Source organism: Toxotes jaculatrix, chromosome 2 (assembly GCF_017976425.1).
Source record: "Toxotes jaculatrix isolate fToxJac2 chromosome 2, fToxJac2.pri, whole genome shotgun sequence".
Lineage (NCBI taxonomy): Eukaryota > Metazoa > Chordata > Actinopteri > Toxotidae > Toxotes > Toxotes jaculatrix.
The window spans coordinates 12,718,503-12,733,771 of NC_054395.1; the positions used below are offsets into that span (position 1 = coordinate 12,718,503).

Below are 15,269 nucleotides of genomic sequence, written 5' to 3' on the forward strand. Positions count from 1 at the left end.
AAAATTTAAAAACTTTTTAAAAAATTTTAAAAAATTTCTAAAAACTTTCAAAAAATTTTAAAAATTTTTTAAAACATTTTCAAATATTTAAAAATATTTCTACTCACAAATTTTAAAAAAATTTCAAAAATTTTCAAAATTTTTTAAAAAATTAAGAATTTGTAAAAAATGTTCAAAAAATTGTAAAAAAAATTTAAAAATTTTCAAAAATTTTAAATTTTTTTTAAAAAACGTAAAATTTTAAGTTTTTCAAAAAATTTTCAAAAAAAATTTTTTTTAATTTATACTATAACGCTTTTCATGACAATTTGAGATCTTAAAAAAATTTGCCTTTTTTTGACCGATTTTAACGCCTTACTATACTATGACCATTTTTATGACATTTTTAGGCCCAAAAAAAATTAGACTTTTTTTGACCGATTTTAACGCCTTACTATACTATGACCATTTTTATGACATTTTGAGGCCCAAAAAAAATTTGACTTTTTTTGACCGATTTTAACGCCTTACTCTACTATGACCATTTTTATGACATTTTGAGGCCCAAAAAAAATTTGACTTTTTTAGGCCGATTTTGACGCCTTACTATACTATGACCATTTTTATGACATTTTGAGGCCGTTCTGAAAAATGACTTTTTATGGCCGATTTTGACGCCTTACTATACTATGACCATTTTTATGACATTTTGAGGCCGTTCTGAAAAATGACTTTTTATGGCCGATTTTGACGCCTTACTATACTATGACCATTTTTATGACATTTTGAGGCCGTTCTGAAAAATGACCTTTTTTGGCCGATTTTGACGCCTTACTATACTATGACCATTTTTATGACATTTCGAGGCCAAAAAAAACTGTGACTTTTTTAAGCCGATTTTCACGCCTTACTATACTATGACCATTTTTATGACATTTTGAGGCCGTTCTGAAAAATGACTTTTTTGGCCGATTTTGACGCCTTACTATACTATGACCATTTTTATGACATTTTGAGGCCGTTCTGAAAAATGACTTTTTTGGCCGATTTTGACGCCTTACTATACTATGACCATTTTTATGACATTTTGAGGCCCAAAAAAATTTTGACTTTTTTAGGCCGATTTTGACGCCTTACTATACTATGACCATTTTTATGACATTTTGAGGCCCAAAAAAAATTTGACTTTTTTTGGCCGATTTTGACGCCTTACTATACTATGACCATTTTTATGACATTTTGAGGCCCAAAAAAAATTTGACTTTTTTAGGCCGATTTTGACGCCTTACTATACTATGACCATTTTTATGACATTTTGAGGCCCCAAAAAAATGTGACTTTTTTTGGCCGATTTTGACGCCTTACTATACTATGACCATTTTTATGACATTTTGAGGCCCAAAACAAATTTGACTTTTTTTGGCCGATTTTGACGCCTTACTATACTGTGACCATTTTTATGACATTTTGAGGCCCAAAAAAAATTTGACTTTTTTTGGTCGATTTTGACGCCTTACTATACTATGACCATTTTTATGACACTTTGATGCCCAAAAAAAATGTGACTTTTTTTGGCCGATTTTGACGCCTTACTATACTATGACCATTTTTATGACATTTTGAGGCCGTTCTGAAAAATAACTGAAAATATTTTTAATTTTTTAAAAATTTTTTAAAAATTTTTAAAAAATTTAAAAACTTTTGAAAAAAATTTAAAAAATTTCTAAAAACTTTCAAAAAATTTTCAAAAATTTTCAAAATTTTTTAAAAAATTAAGAATTTGTAAAAAATGTTCAAAAAATTTTAAAAAATTGTAAATTTTTTTTAAAAAATTTCAAAAATTTTAAAAAAATTTTAAAAAACGTAAAGTTTTTCAAAAAATTTTTAAAAAAATTTTTTTTTAATTTATACTATAACGCCTTACTATACTATGACCATTTTTATGACATTTTGAGGCCCAAAAAAAATTTGACTTTTTTTGACCGATTTTAACGCCTTACTATACTATGACCATTTTTATGACATTTTGAGACCCAAAAAAAATTTGACTTTTTTAGGCCGATTTTGACGCCTTACTATACTATGACCATTTTTATGACATTTTGAGGCCCAAAAAAAATTTGACTTTTTTAGGCCGATTTTGACGCCTTACTATACTATGACCATTTTTATGACATTTCGAGGCCAAAAAAAACTGTGACTTTTTTAAGCCGATTTTGACGCCTTACTATACTATGACCATTTTTATGACATTTTGAGGCCCAAAAAAAATTTGACTTTTTTAGGCCGATTTTGACGCCTTACTATACTATGACCATTTTTATGACATTTTGAGGCCGTTCTGAAAAATGACTTTTTATGGCCGATTTTGACACCTTACTATACTATGACCATTTTTATGACATTTTGAGGCCGTTCTGAAAAATGACTTTTTATGGCCGATTTTGACGCCTTACTATACTATGACCATTTTTATGACATTTTGAGGCCGTTCTGAAAAACGACTTTTTTTGGCCGATTTTGACGCCTTACTATACTATGACCATTTTTATGACATTTCGAGGCCAAAAAAAACTGTGACTTTTTTGGCCGATTTTGACGCCTTACTATACTATGACCATTTTTATGACATTTTGAGGCCCAAAAAAATTTTGACTTTTTTAGGCCGATTTTGACGCCTTACTATACTATGACCATTTTTATGACATTTTGAGGCCCAAAAAAAATTTGACTTTTTTTGGCCGATTTTGACGCCTTACTATACTATGACCATTTTTATGACATTTTGAGGCCCCAAAAAAATGTGACTTTTTTTGGCCGATTTTGACGCCTTACTATACTGTGACCATTTTTATGACATTTTGAGGCCGAAAAAAAATGTGACTTTTTTTGGTCGATTTTGACGCCTTACTATACTATGACCATTTTTATGACACTTTGATGCCCAAAAAAAATGTGACTTTTTTTGGCCGATTTTGACGCCTTACTATACTTTGACCATTTTTATGACATTTTGAGGCCCAAAAAAAATTTGACTTTTTTAGGCCGATTTTGACGCCTTACTATACTATGACCATTTTTATGACATTTTGAGGCCCAAAAAAAATTTGACTTTTTTTGGCCGATTTTGACGCCTTACTATACTATGACCATTTTTATGACATTTTGAGGCCGTTCTGAAAAATGACTTTTTATGGCCGATTTTGACACCTTACTATACTATGACCATTTTTATGACATTTTGAGGCCGTTCTGAAAAATGACTTTTTATGGCCGATTTTGACGCCTTACTATACTATGACCATTTTTATGACATTTTGAGGCCGTTCTGAAAAATGACTTTTTTTGGCCGATTTTGACGCCTTACTATACTATGACCATTTTTATGACATTTCGAGGCCAAAAAAAACTGTGACTTTTTTAAGCCGATTTTCACGCCTTACTATACTATGACCATTTTTATGACATTTTGAGGCCGTTCTGAAAAATGACTTTTTTGGCCGATTTTGACGCCTTACTATACTATGACCATTTTTATGACATTTTGAGGCCCAAAAAAAATGTGACTTTTTTAGGCCGATTTTGACGCCTTACTATACTATGACCATTTTTATGACATTTTGAGGCCCAAAAAAATTTGACTTTTTTTGACCGATTTTGACGCCTTACTATACTATGACCATTTTTATGACATTTTGAGGCCCAAAAAAAATTTGACTTTTTAAGGCCGATTTTGACGCCTTACTATACTATGACCATTTTTATGACATTTTGAGGCCCAAAACAAATTTGACTTTTTTTGGCCGATTTTGACGCCTTACTATACTATGACCATTTTTATTACATTTTGAGGCCATTCTGAAAAATGACTGAAAATATTTGTAATTTTTTAAAAATTTTTAAAAATTTTTAAAAAAATTTAAAAACTTTTTAAAAAATTTTAAAAAATTTCTAAAAACTTTCAAAAAATTTAAAAAATTTTTTAAAACATTTTCAAATATTTAAAAATATTTCTACTCACAAATTTTAAAAAAATTTCAAAAATTTTCAAAATTTTTTAAAAAATTAAGAATTTGTAAAAAATGTTCAAAAAATTTTAAAAAAAATTTAAAAATTTTCAAAAATTTTAAATTTTTTTTAAAAAACGTAAAATTTTAAGTTTTTCAAAAAATTTTCAAAAAAAATTTTTTTTAATTTATACTATAACGCTTTTCATGACAATTTGAGATCTTAAAAAAATTTGCCTTTTTTTGACCGATTTTAACGCCTTACTATACTATGACCATTTTTATGACATTTTGAGGCCCAAAAAAAATTTGACTTTTTTTGACCGATTTTAACGCCTTACTATACTATGACCATTTTTATGACATTTTGAGGCCCAAAAAAAATTTGACTTTTTTTGACCGATTTTAACGCCTTACTCTACTATGACCATTTTTATGACATTTTGAGGCCCAAAAAAAATTTGACTTTTTTAGGCCGATTTTGACGCCTTACTATACTATGACCATTTTTATGACATTTTGAGGCCCAAAAAAAATTTGACTTTTTTAGGCCGATTTTGACGCCTTACTATACTATGACCATTTTTATGACATTTTGAGGCCGTTCTGAAAAATGACTTTTTATGGCCGATTTTGACGCCTTACTATACTATGACCATTTTTATGACATTTTGAGGCCGTTCTGAAAAATGACTTTTTATGGCCGATTTTGACGCCTTACTATACTATGACCATTTTTATGACATTTTGAGGCCGTTCTGAAAAATGACCTTTTTTGGCCGATTTTGACGCCTTACTATACTATGACCATTTTTATGACATTTCGAGGCCAAAAAAAACTGTGACTTTTTTAAGCCGATTTTCACGCCTTACTATACTATGACCATTTTTATGACATTTTGAGGCCGTTCTGAAAAATGACTTTTTTGGCCGATTTTGACGCCTTACTATACTATGACCATTTTTATGACATTTTGAGGCCGTTCTGAAAAATGACTTTTTTGGCCGATTTTGACGCCTTACTATACTATGACCATTTTTATGACATTTTGAGGCCCAAAAAAATTTTGACTTTTTTAGGCCGATTTTGACGCCTTACTATACTATGACCATTTTTATGACATTTTGAGGCCCAAAAAAAATTTGACTTTTTTTGGCCGATTTTGACGCCTTACTATACTATGACCATTTTTATGACATTTTGAGGCCCAAAAAAAATTTGACTTTTTTAGGCCGATTTTGACGCCTTACTATACTATGACCATTTTTATGACATTTTGAGGCCCCAAAAAAATGTGACTTTTTTTGGCCGATTTTGACGCCTTACTATACTATGACCATTTTTATGACATTTTGAGGCCGTTCTGAAAAATGACTTTTTTGGCCGATTTTGACGCCTTACTATACTATGACCATTTTTATGACATTTTGAGGCCCAAAAAAAATTTGACTTTTTTTGACCGATTGTAACGCCTTACTATACTATGACCATTTTTATGACATTTTGAGGCCCAAAAAAAATTTGACTTTTTTTGACCGATTTTAACGCCTTACTCTACTATGACCATTTTTATGACATTTTGAGGCCCAAAAAAAATTTGACTTTTTTAGGCTGATTTTGACGCCTTACTATACTATGACCATTTTTATGACATTTTGAGGCCCAAAAAAAATTTGACTTTTTTAGGCCGATTTTGACGCCTTACTATACTATGACCATTTTTATGACATTTTGAGGCCGTTCTGAAAAATGACTTTTTATGGCCGATTTTGACGCCTTACTATACTATGACCATTTTTATGACATTTTGAGGCCGTTCTGAAAAATGACTTTTTATGGCCGATTTTGACGCCTTACTATACTATGACCATTTTTATGACATTTTGAGGCCGTTCTGAAAAATGACCTTTTTTGGCCGATTTTGACGCCTTACTATACTATGACCATTTTTATGACATTTCGAGGCCAAAAAAAACTGTGACTTTTTTAAGCCGATTTTCACGCCTTACTATACTATGACCATTTTTATGACATTTTGAGGCCCAAAAAAAATTTGACTTTTTTAGGCCGATTTTGACGCCTTACTATACTATGACCATTTTTATGACATTTTGAGGCCCAAAAAAAATGTGACTTTTTTTGGCCGATTTTCACGCCTTACTATACTATGACCATTTTTATGACATTTTGAGGCCGTTCTGAAAAATGACTTTTTTGGCCGATTTTGACGCCTTACTATACTATGACCATTTTTATGACATTTTGAGGCCCAAAAAAAATTTGACTTTTTTAGGCCGATTTTGACGCCTTACTATACTATGACCATTTTTATGACATTTTGAGGCCCAAAAAAAATTTGACTTTTTTAGGCCGATTTTGACGCCTTACTATACTATGACCATTTTTATGACATTTTGAGGCCGTTCTGAAAAATGACTTTTTATGGCCGATTTTGACACCTTACTATACTATGACCATTTTTATGACATTTTGAGGCCGTTCTGAAAAAATTACTTTTTATGGCCGATTTTGACGCCTTACTATACTATGACCATTTTTATGACATTTTGAGGCCGTTCTGAAAAACGACTTTTTTTGGCCGATTTTGACGCCTTACTATACTATGACCATTTTTATGACATTTCGAGGCCAAAAAAAACTGTGACTTTTTTGGCCGATTTTGACGCCTTACTATACTATGACCATTTTTATGACATTTTGAGGCCCAAAAAAATTTTGACTTTTTTAGGCCGATTTTGACGCCTTACTATACTATGACCATTTTTATGACATTTTGAGGCCCAAAAAAAATTTGACTTTTTTTGGCCGATTTTTGACGCCTTACTATACTATGACCATTTTTATGACATTTTGAGGCCCAAAAAAAATTTGACTTTTTTAGGCCGATTTTGACGCCTTACTATAATATGACCATTTTTATGACATTTTGAGGCCGTTCTGAAAAACGACTTTTTTTGGCCGATTTTGACGCCTTACTATACTATGACCATTTTTATGACATTTCGAGGCCAAAAAAAACTGTGACTTTTTTGGCCGATTTTGACGCCTTACTATACTATGACCATTTTTATGACATTTTGAGGCCCAAAAAAATTTTGACTTTTTTAGGCCGATTTTGACGCCTTACTATACAATGACCATTTTTATGACATTTTGAGGCCCCAAAAAAATGTGACTTTTTTTGGCCGATTTTGACGCCTTACTATACTATGACCATTTTTATGACATTTTGAGGCCGTTCTGAAAAATGACTTTTTTGGCCGATTTTGACGCCTTACTATACTATGACCATTTTTATGACATTTTGAGGCCGTTCTGAAAAATGACTTTTTTTGGCCGATTTTGACGCCTTACTATACTACGACCATTTTTATGACATTTTGAGGCCCAAAAAAAATTTGACTTTTTTAGGCCGATTTTGACGCCTTACTATACTATGACCATTTTTATGACATTTTGAGGCCGTTCTGAAAAATGACTTTTTATGGCCGATTTTGACGCCTTACTATACTATGACCATTTTTATGACATTTTGAGGCCGTTCTGAAAAATGACTTTTTTTGGCCGATTTTGACGCCTTACTATACTATGACCATTTTTATGACATTTTGAGGCCGTTCTGAAAAATGACTTTTTATGGCCGATTTTGACGCCTTACTATACTATGACCATTTTTATGACATTTTGAGGCCGTTCTGAAAAATGACTTTTTATGGCCGATTTTGACGCCTTACTATACTATGACCATTTTTATGACATTTTGAGGCCGTTCTGAAAAATGACTTTTTTTGGCCGATTTTGACGCCTTACTATACTATGACCATTTTTATGACATTTTGAGGCCGTTCTGAAAAATGACTTTTTATGGCCGATTTTGACGCCTTACTATACTATGACCATTTTTATGACATTTTGAGGCCGAAAAAAAAAATTGACTTTTTTTGGCCGATTTTGATGCCTTACTATACTATGGCCATTTTTATGACATTTTGAGGCCGAAAATAATTGACTTTTTTGGCCGATTTTGACGCCTTAATATACTATGACCATTTTTATGACATTTTGAGGCCGTTCTGAAAAATGACTTTTTTAGGCCGATTTTGACACCTTACTATACTATGACCATTTTTATGACATTTTGAGGCTGTTCTGAAAAATGACTTTTTTTGGCCGATTTTGACGCCTTATTTTTCTATGAAGTTTTTTGGCACATTTTGAGGTCATACTAAAGTATGACTTTTTTTGGCCGATTTTGACGCCTTACTATATTATGACGTTTTTTGGCACATTTTGAGGGTCATACTAAACTTTGACTTTTTTCTGCCGATTTTGACGCCTTACTATACTATGATGTTTTTTATGACATTTTGAGGTCATACTAAGAAGAGAGAAATAGAAATCAGGAGTCTGAGGGAGTAACTGTATTAACACATGGAGGAAACTGTTACCTGGTTGCTGGAGATGCGGATGCCTCTGCTGGTGATCTCCTCCAGTCTCTGTGTGTCAAAGTTAGTGAGGGCAAGTTCACCTGAAGGAAAAAAAAGAGGAAACAGATGGGACCCTGAAGGCTGCTCAGAATAAAAACACAGATCAACAATGGAAGCTTTGGAAACCCAGAGCAAGTGAACCTAATGTGTGATGAATAAAGACTCCATCAGCGGGTCAAGACCATGAAAACGCAGTTAGACACTGGAAAAAGCTAGTAAGTGGACCTTTAGTGCTTATACTGTCACATTGCTATTTTCAATGTCAATAACGGACTTTCACACTAAAATATGCATAAAATTCAAACAAAACAAAATAGTTTGTTTCAATTTTCCCATATACACCAGTACTGATATATCTGTTTATATATATGTGTGTCTGTGTGTGATAACTGCATAAAAATTAAACATAAACTGGTCAGTGAACTGTCCACGTGTTTGAAGTTAGATTTTGTCTCTTACTCTTACGTTTACCTGTACATGTTTGCAGTATGTATTGTGTATAGCAGGGCACATACGTATGACTCCCTCCTGCTGCAGATCAGACAGGTGTCCCAGCGCATCCAAGTATCTCTTGTCTCTATAGTCCCACCAGTGAAACTGGACACAGTCCAGACTGTCCACCTGCATTCGGGTCATGGAGCGCTGCAGCGCCTTCTCCACCACCTGCACATACACACACAGAGATGCTTCAGCATCTGCTTCTACTTTCAACATTAAAACTAACTGTGGTTCTTTAAAAACAAAAACATTTAATGTACATTTAATGTACATTCATTTACAAACTGTAGATACAAATAAAGCCTGTGAATTGTGAGAAGCTGCAACATATTGTATTGACACTTTTTTTCAGAACAATCACATTCCAGTGCACATTAATCCAAAAATAAAATCACCCATGTTGTGAAATTGAGAGTGACTTTTTCTTTTCAAAGTAAAGATCTCCGTAAACAGGGGACATAGAGGGAATAATTTAAGTGTTTTTTTATGTGTTTTTTCTTCAGTTAAGTTGACCAGTAAAGAAGTTCACTGATTCTTCATAAAGACACACACTGCTCTCTAGTGGATAAAACTATTATCACTTTTAAAACCCTGACAGACTGAGTGTGAGTGTCACACTTGTCTTAACTCATTAGTCTGAGGCTGACCTTGCGGTCCATTGGTCCTGGTCTTGGCACGTATTTGGTCAGACCCTGCAGAGCTGGGGTGGCATTCCCAGAAGATCTGCACTTCATCTATAGATCAAACAAACAGTTATAACTACAAATAACAAACTGTGCACTATTGTGCTAGGTCGTTATACACACACACACACATATATATATATAAATCTTTTTTTTTAACAATTCTGTAGTGCATCCAAAAATACTATGATGTTGGAAGATGCAAGGGTTAAGAAGTATATGTTGATTAGTTCACAGAAAGAAAAGCTGGTTTGATGAGATGAGAGAAGAGCTCTCTCTCTTTCTACATGTTATTCCAGATGAATGAGTGAGACCATGGTTGATAACATTAGACTGTCACAACACATCAACCACAAAAACACTGATCTGAGCTGCATCAGGGACCTTTGAGTGTGTGTGTGTGTGTGTATGTGCGTGTGTAATAGAAAAGCAGAGAAACCATTAGTACTACTACTACTACACATTCTTATACGAATGTGTGTGTGTGTGTGTGTGTGTGTGTGTGTGTGTGTGTGTGTGTGTGTGTGTGTGTGTGAGTGGAGTGTGAAAGAATGGAGTGTGTGTTGAGTATCTGCAGCTCTGTGGCAAACCGACACAAACAGTTGGAGGGAAAATCAATAACTGGGCAGGACTGAGCTAGGAGGAACATGCAGCATGTATTATACCTGTTTTATATAAATAAAACTGCATTAAATAATACAGCATGTTCCTAATACAGTCAGCTTACTTTACCTTAATTGAGATACTGATTAGAAGTACAGAGAAATTCTATTTGTGTGAGTAAAGTAAGTGTTTATTTAACCACATCTATTCAACACATTTCAACACTGAAATGTATGTGTGTATGCATACATGTGAGTACCTGACTGTTGAACTGTCCAAATATTTCCTCTGCAGGCCCATAAATGTCTGCCATGTCAAATGTGGTCAGACCAGCATCCACATAGGCCTGCATGGCCTCAACTGGAGAGATAAGACAGGGAAGAGCTGTTAGGGTATGCAACATGTCGATAGAGAGAGCAGCCATGTTGAAGTCTTTTATTTTTTCAGTCACAATGTTGCACCACTTACATTTTAAAGTATTTGCTTTAATCTGCATGTAAAATTTATTTTCTTGAGGTTGTTTTCAGTCTTTATTGTAAAGAATCCCACAGGTTTACTGCAAAAAAACCCTTAGAAGGCTGAGGTTAAAGAGTCTGCAGCTTCTCCCTTTACACTTCTTTAAAAAAAACCTACTGAGTTTAGAAACAGGGTTTACACCATGGCTCTGATGTATTTTTCATGGCTGCATCCATAATCCAAGAATGCGTTTCCTTCTCCTGTTTTCTAAACCAGGGCACCACAGTTTGACATGGGTATAAAACGTAGCGAGTATATCTGTTACAAACTAGTGCTCCATCTGTGATTTCCACATAAGTCCCTAAACACCCAGTTGCCTTCAGTTTATCCGTGATATTTTCATGATTCACCTGCTCTGGCTTTATCTACGGCTCCGTGCGCCCCGGACACCTGCCACATCCCGTTCAGGACCCGGCAGATCTCCAGACCTCCGGACAGTCTCACTTTGGGCACCGGGGACATCTTACTGCCAGAGCCGGGGAGGGAGCTGCAGAGTGCGGCACAGTTACTTTCTTTCTCCCATGGTAAATACACAGACAAGGAGCAGTGTTCATACTTTTAATTTATATAATATCAAAATTAAAACTCGCTAAATGCAAAAAGCGACTTACTTTGCGATTCCTACGGGCTGTGCTCGACACAAAACCTGCAAGTTTAACTATGAGCTACTGCAACAACGTCGTTATAAAACATTATTCAACAGTTACAAAAGGTGTTTCCTAAGGTTACAAAAGTCACGAGTGTTTCAACCAATGAGAGTCTCTGTTTGGCCGGAAGTGAGCTCCTTCTTCTGCTGGTCGGCTGATAGTTACCTGCCCCCTACTGGATAACAGCTGTAACTTCTCTGGAGAAACAAAAGTACCTGAGCCTCATTCTGAAAACATGTAAACCAGGAGCTTTGCGGAGTATCTAACAATAATGAGACACAGAGACGTGATACAGTAAAAAATAATATTTATTTCTCAGCCACAAACCTGACATGTCTCTACTGGAAATTAATAGAAATCTTCACTGATGATCTCTCAGATAAAATGATGTAGGAGTCCTATTTTAAATTTCTTATCATTACTCTGCCATTGTGGCCCCCTTCTTCTTCTTCTTCTTTTTCTTCTTCCTCTTCCTCTTGCCCGGTGTACTGTCAGTCTGTGTGCAGCACATCAGGTCTGCAGCAGGTGTGGTTTTGTCCTCTGTCTCTGAAGAGTCCGGTGTTTCCTCACAGGCAGGTGGACTGTGTGCTGTCTCCTCAGGGTGGCTGTGACAGAGGGAGCAGACAGTGAGGGACAGTCTGATCAAGATTTGTATGCTGCATTTCAAAGTTTGTGTGTCTCCATGTGCATTTGTCATGTTGAATAGTGTTGTTTTTCTGTGACTATGTGGAAAAGTGTGTGTGTGTGTGTTGTTTTATGAGAGAATAAAACCAAAATATCTACTTTTAATAATTTCTACTATATTTTCATGTAAATAAAAAATGATTGGATGTCCCTTAGAAATACAGTTCCTGAGCAAACAGGACTTTTAAATACAGCATTGATAAAAGTGTTTGACTCTATAGCAATTACTTTATATGGAATCCCAGTATTTACCTTATCTGGACCACTTGTTCCTGCTCCATACTCCCAGCCTCACTGTGTTTCTCCAGCAGAGCCACGAAGAAGCCGTGTGTGCGGGTCTCGGTGGTGCTGGCTCGCAGACACTGAGTGAGAGGTTCCAGGCCTCGCTCAGGCCACTGGGCCAGCAGAGGAACCAGCCTGGAGGAGAAAACACAGAAGTATTCAAATAACGGTTCCACCGATAATTATATTTCCAACAGCAACGGCAGCACATTGGAAAGTGACTGATAATTCCAAGCACGTCCAAATCTTCAGCTCGAAACACATTATGGAAATAAATATTCCAGCCTAAATTATTCATGTAAAGAATATAAATACACAGTATCAGTAAAATTTTCACATCAAGCGACCAACATGTGAGAAATCTGAGAAAAATCTGAGAAATCCCACGTCTGTACAGTTACAAACAATCCCCCTCATTAGGGGAACACTCCTGAAGGAAAGATGCAAATACTGCAAATCACATGACCTGGAAAAGCAAATGCTCAAATGTTCGTTGGGGTGTAAAAACATTAATATTTTAATTTTGATTAAGCGTAAGTGGACTGTTGCTACCTGAAGCCGGGGTTCTGCTGCAGACAGGCCGTTATGACTTCCTCGTTCTCCTGGCTGTGGACGGAGCAGGTGGAGTAGACCAGGCGCTTCAGGCGGGGAAACCTGAGACCGTGGTTCAGGCACCGCAGCTGGAAGGAGGCCAAGGAGGCCAGACGAGCCTGATCCTTCTCCTGGTCAGCAGAGGTGTTGTCCCGCAAGCACACCATTCCTGGACCCCACACACACACAGTATAAAAATGATACCTCAATCCTATAACCAATGATAACAATCCAATTACAGCATGAGTGATAAGTGAAAACGCTCTTAGTATATAGTATCTGATGAGCAGAAAGCTTAGGAAGATAATAGGGCTGAGCTGAGAACATGTTACTCATCACTATCTGTATATCTGTCTTTTCCTTTGCATGTTCAGCAATTTCTGAGAAATTGCTGAACATGCGTCTGTAGAAAGAGAGCTGCAATAGTGTTGCATTGATGCTTCCAACTTTTAGCTGTTTGACTCTCTCCGAGCCTTTTGAAAGCTCAGATTTATCAGTGCGATTTACATAGGAAAAAAATACCAATAAAATGATGTAAAAATTAATAACCATAGATGTCAAATAAATGTAGTCAAATAAAGAGCACAATATTTCCCTCTGAGATGTGGTGGAGTAGAAGTACAAAGTAAAATAAAATGTCTGGACACACTCTAGGACAGTACATGTATCTCAAAAATTTCCGTCCTGCTCTGAAAGAAATCGGTGCAAGCCTCGCCAGCTACACTGGCCAGGAAGATTTAGGAAATGAAAACTCCTGGACGCAGGCAGTGATGTAGGATGCAGCGGTGAGCAGAGAGAATGAGTCCCAAAACCTTTAGTATAAACTGCCTATTTGCATATATGGTCGGCAGATGTTTGGATCACATGACAATGAAACTATGGTCCTGACAGCAGGCAGAGGATCACACACACACATGTAGGGATAACTGGTTACTGTACCTGATCCACTGCAGGAGGGATCCAGCAGGATATACTCAACATCTTTATACTGCGCACTGTCAGGGTCCACCTTCAAGAAGTCCTGGTTGGCCAGCTGCTGACAGGTGACGCCAGCTCGGAGCAGGAGAGTCGACATGGTGGCCAAACGTTTGGCATCCAAATCAAAGGCAAACAGCTTGCCCTTGTTCTTCATGATGGCTGCCAGGTGGCTGGTTTTGTTGCCGGGGGCAGCGCAGGCATCTATGACATGGCTGCCAGGTGGGGGGTTGAGGAGATAGGCAGGGAGGCAGCTGGCTTTGTCCTGCAGAATGATGTGGCCAGCCTTGTACAGGAAGTGGTCATGAAAGTCAGTTTTAGGAGAGAAGACCAGCAGCTCCGGGAGGTGAAGGTCCCTCACAAAGTCTTTCTTCTTCAGGGTTAAGTCGTCCAGCCTGGTAGCTTGTCCCTGGTAGGAGAAGCCATCCCTCTTCCAGTAGTCCACAGCATCCTCCACGGTGGTCTTCAGGGTGTTCACACGCACATACCTGGGTAGCTGGTTCCCGGCGAGCTGCTGAACGCTGGCCGGGAGCAGGTCCTCATTCCTGCTAACCTTCCGCTTTATCTTCATGCGGGCCAGCTCCGCCTGCAGCCGGGCGCGATGCTTCATCATCGTGGTCTTCCAGGACCCGCCACACTTCAGCCCCTGGCCCATCACCAGGTCGTACACCAGCACCTTGGCCAGGTGCATCTTCAGCTTGGTCTGTTTGAGCAGCTTGGTGGACTCGATAAGCTCCTGCAGGATGGAGGAAAACTTCTGAGTCTCACAAACCAGAGCGAACAGCTGCTTGATGTTCGCAAATTTACTGTCGTAAACCAGAGTTTTCAAAGCGCCCTGCTTCCTCTCGGCTTTCTCCAGGATCTCTGCGGCTTTCAGGTACAGAGCCATGGCGAAAACGAACCTTTAGCGAGCTATCAAACCAGATTAACTCGTCACTTTTCCAGCTGGTTACCGGTGTTTTACTTGTGACAACTGGCCTGACTCATTCCTCGTCCTGCACCGGCCTCCACTTCTCTCTTTAGCGCTGAGCAGGGAACAAGCAACGGGTTTATTCCTCATTCAGGTTTTTATAAAAACAGTTTCACGGATACTTTCCCCCATGCACATGGCAGAGGAAGGGTCGTAACCCCGGAAGTACAAGCTGACGCACTGATTTCGTCTGACGTACGAGGCCTGTACAGCCAATCACTGATGACAATTGAATTACGACAATTCCTCTCAACTCTCCCTAAAAAATTAATTACAATTTTAACTAACACTTTATTGTTATAAACGTTTACAACACAGTACTGTC

General features: G+C 36.6%; 2 protein-coding genes across 4 annotated transcripts in view; both read right to left on the reverse strand.

Moving 5' to 3' along the window:
• The window catches only part of LOC121200373 (uncharacterized oxidoreductase At1g06690, chloroplastic-like), a 60,378-nt gene extending 48,846 nt beyond the window's left edge, over window positions 1-11,532 (reverse strand). The window contains exons 1-6 of one of the 3 annotated variants that reach the window (XM_041065661.1): window positions 11,407-11,509; window positions 11,146-11,311; window positions 10,539-10,639; window positions 9,641-9,727; window positions 9,011-9,158; window positions 8,457-8,536 (exon numbers count right to left, since the gene is read on the reverse strand). In XM_041065661.1, coding sequence (XP_040921595.1) covers window positions 8,457-8,536; window positions 9,011-9,158; window positions 9,641-9,727; window positions 10,539-10,639; window positions 11,146-11,257 — 528 coding nt within the window. In that variant the 5' untranslated portion in view covers window positions 11,258-11,311; window positions 11,407-11,509. Of the gene's footprint in view, window positions 1-8,456; window positions 8,537-9,010; window positions 9,159-9,640; window positions 9,728-10,538; window positions 10,640-11,145; window positions 11,312-11,402 lie in introns of all 3 variants that reach the window. The other 2 variants (XM_041065644.1, XM_041065652.1) reach the window with 2 other exon arrangements.
• Window positions 11,533-11,742: 210 nt separating this feature from the next.
• On the reverse strand, window positions 11,743-15,092 carry nsun5 (NOP2/Sun RNA methyltransferase 5). Its single transcript, XM_041065633.1, has 4 exons — window positions 13,939-15,092; window positions 12,961-13,168; window positions 12,379-12,543; window positions 11,743-12,047 (listed from the first exon to the last, which is right to left on the reverse strand). Exons 1-4 carry the CDS (start codon window positions 14,861-14,863, stop codon window positions 11,861-11,863), a joined length of 1,485 nt encoding a protein of 494 aa, XP_040921567.1. The 5' UTR covers window positions 14,864-15,092; the 3' UTR covers window positions 11,743-11,860.
• Between the last annotated feature and the right edge of the window lie 177 nt (window positions 15,093-15,269).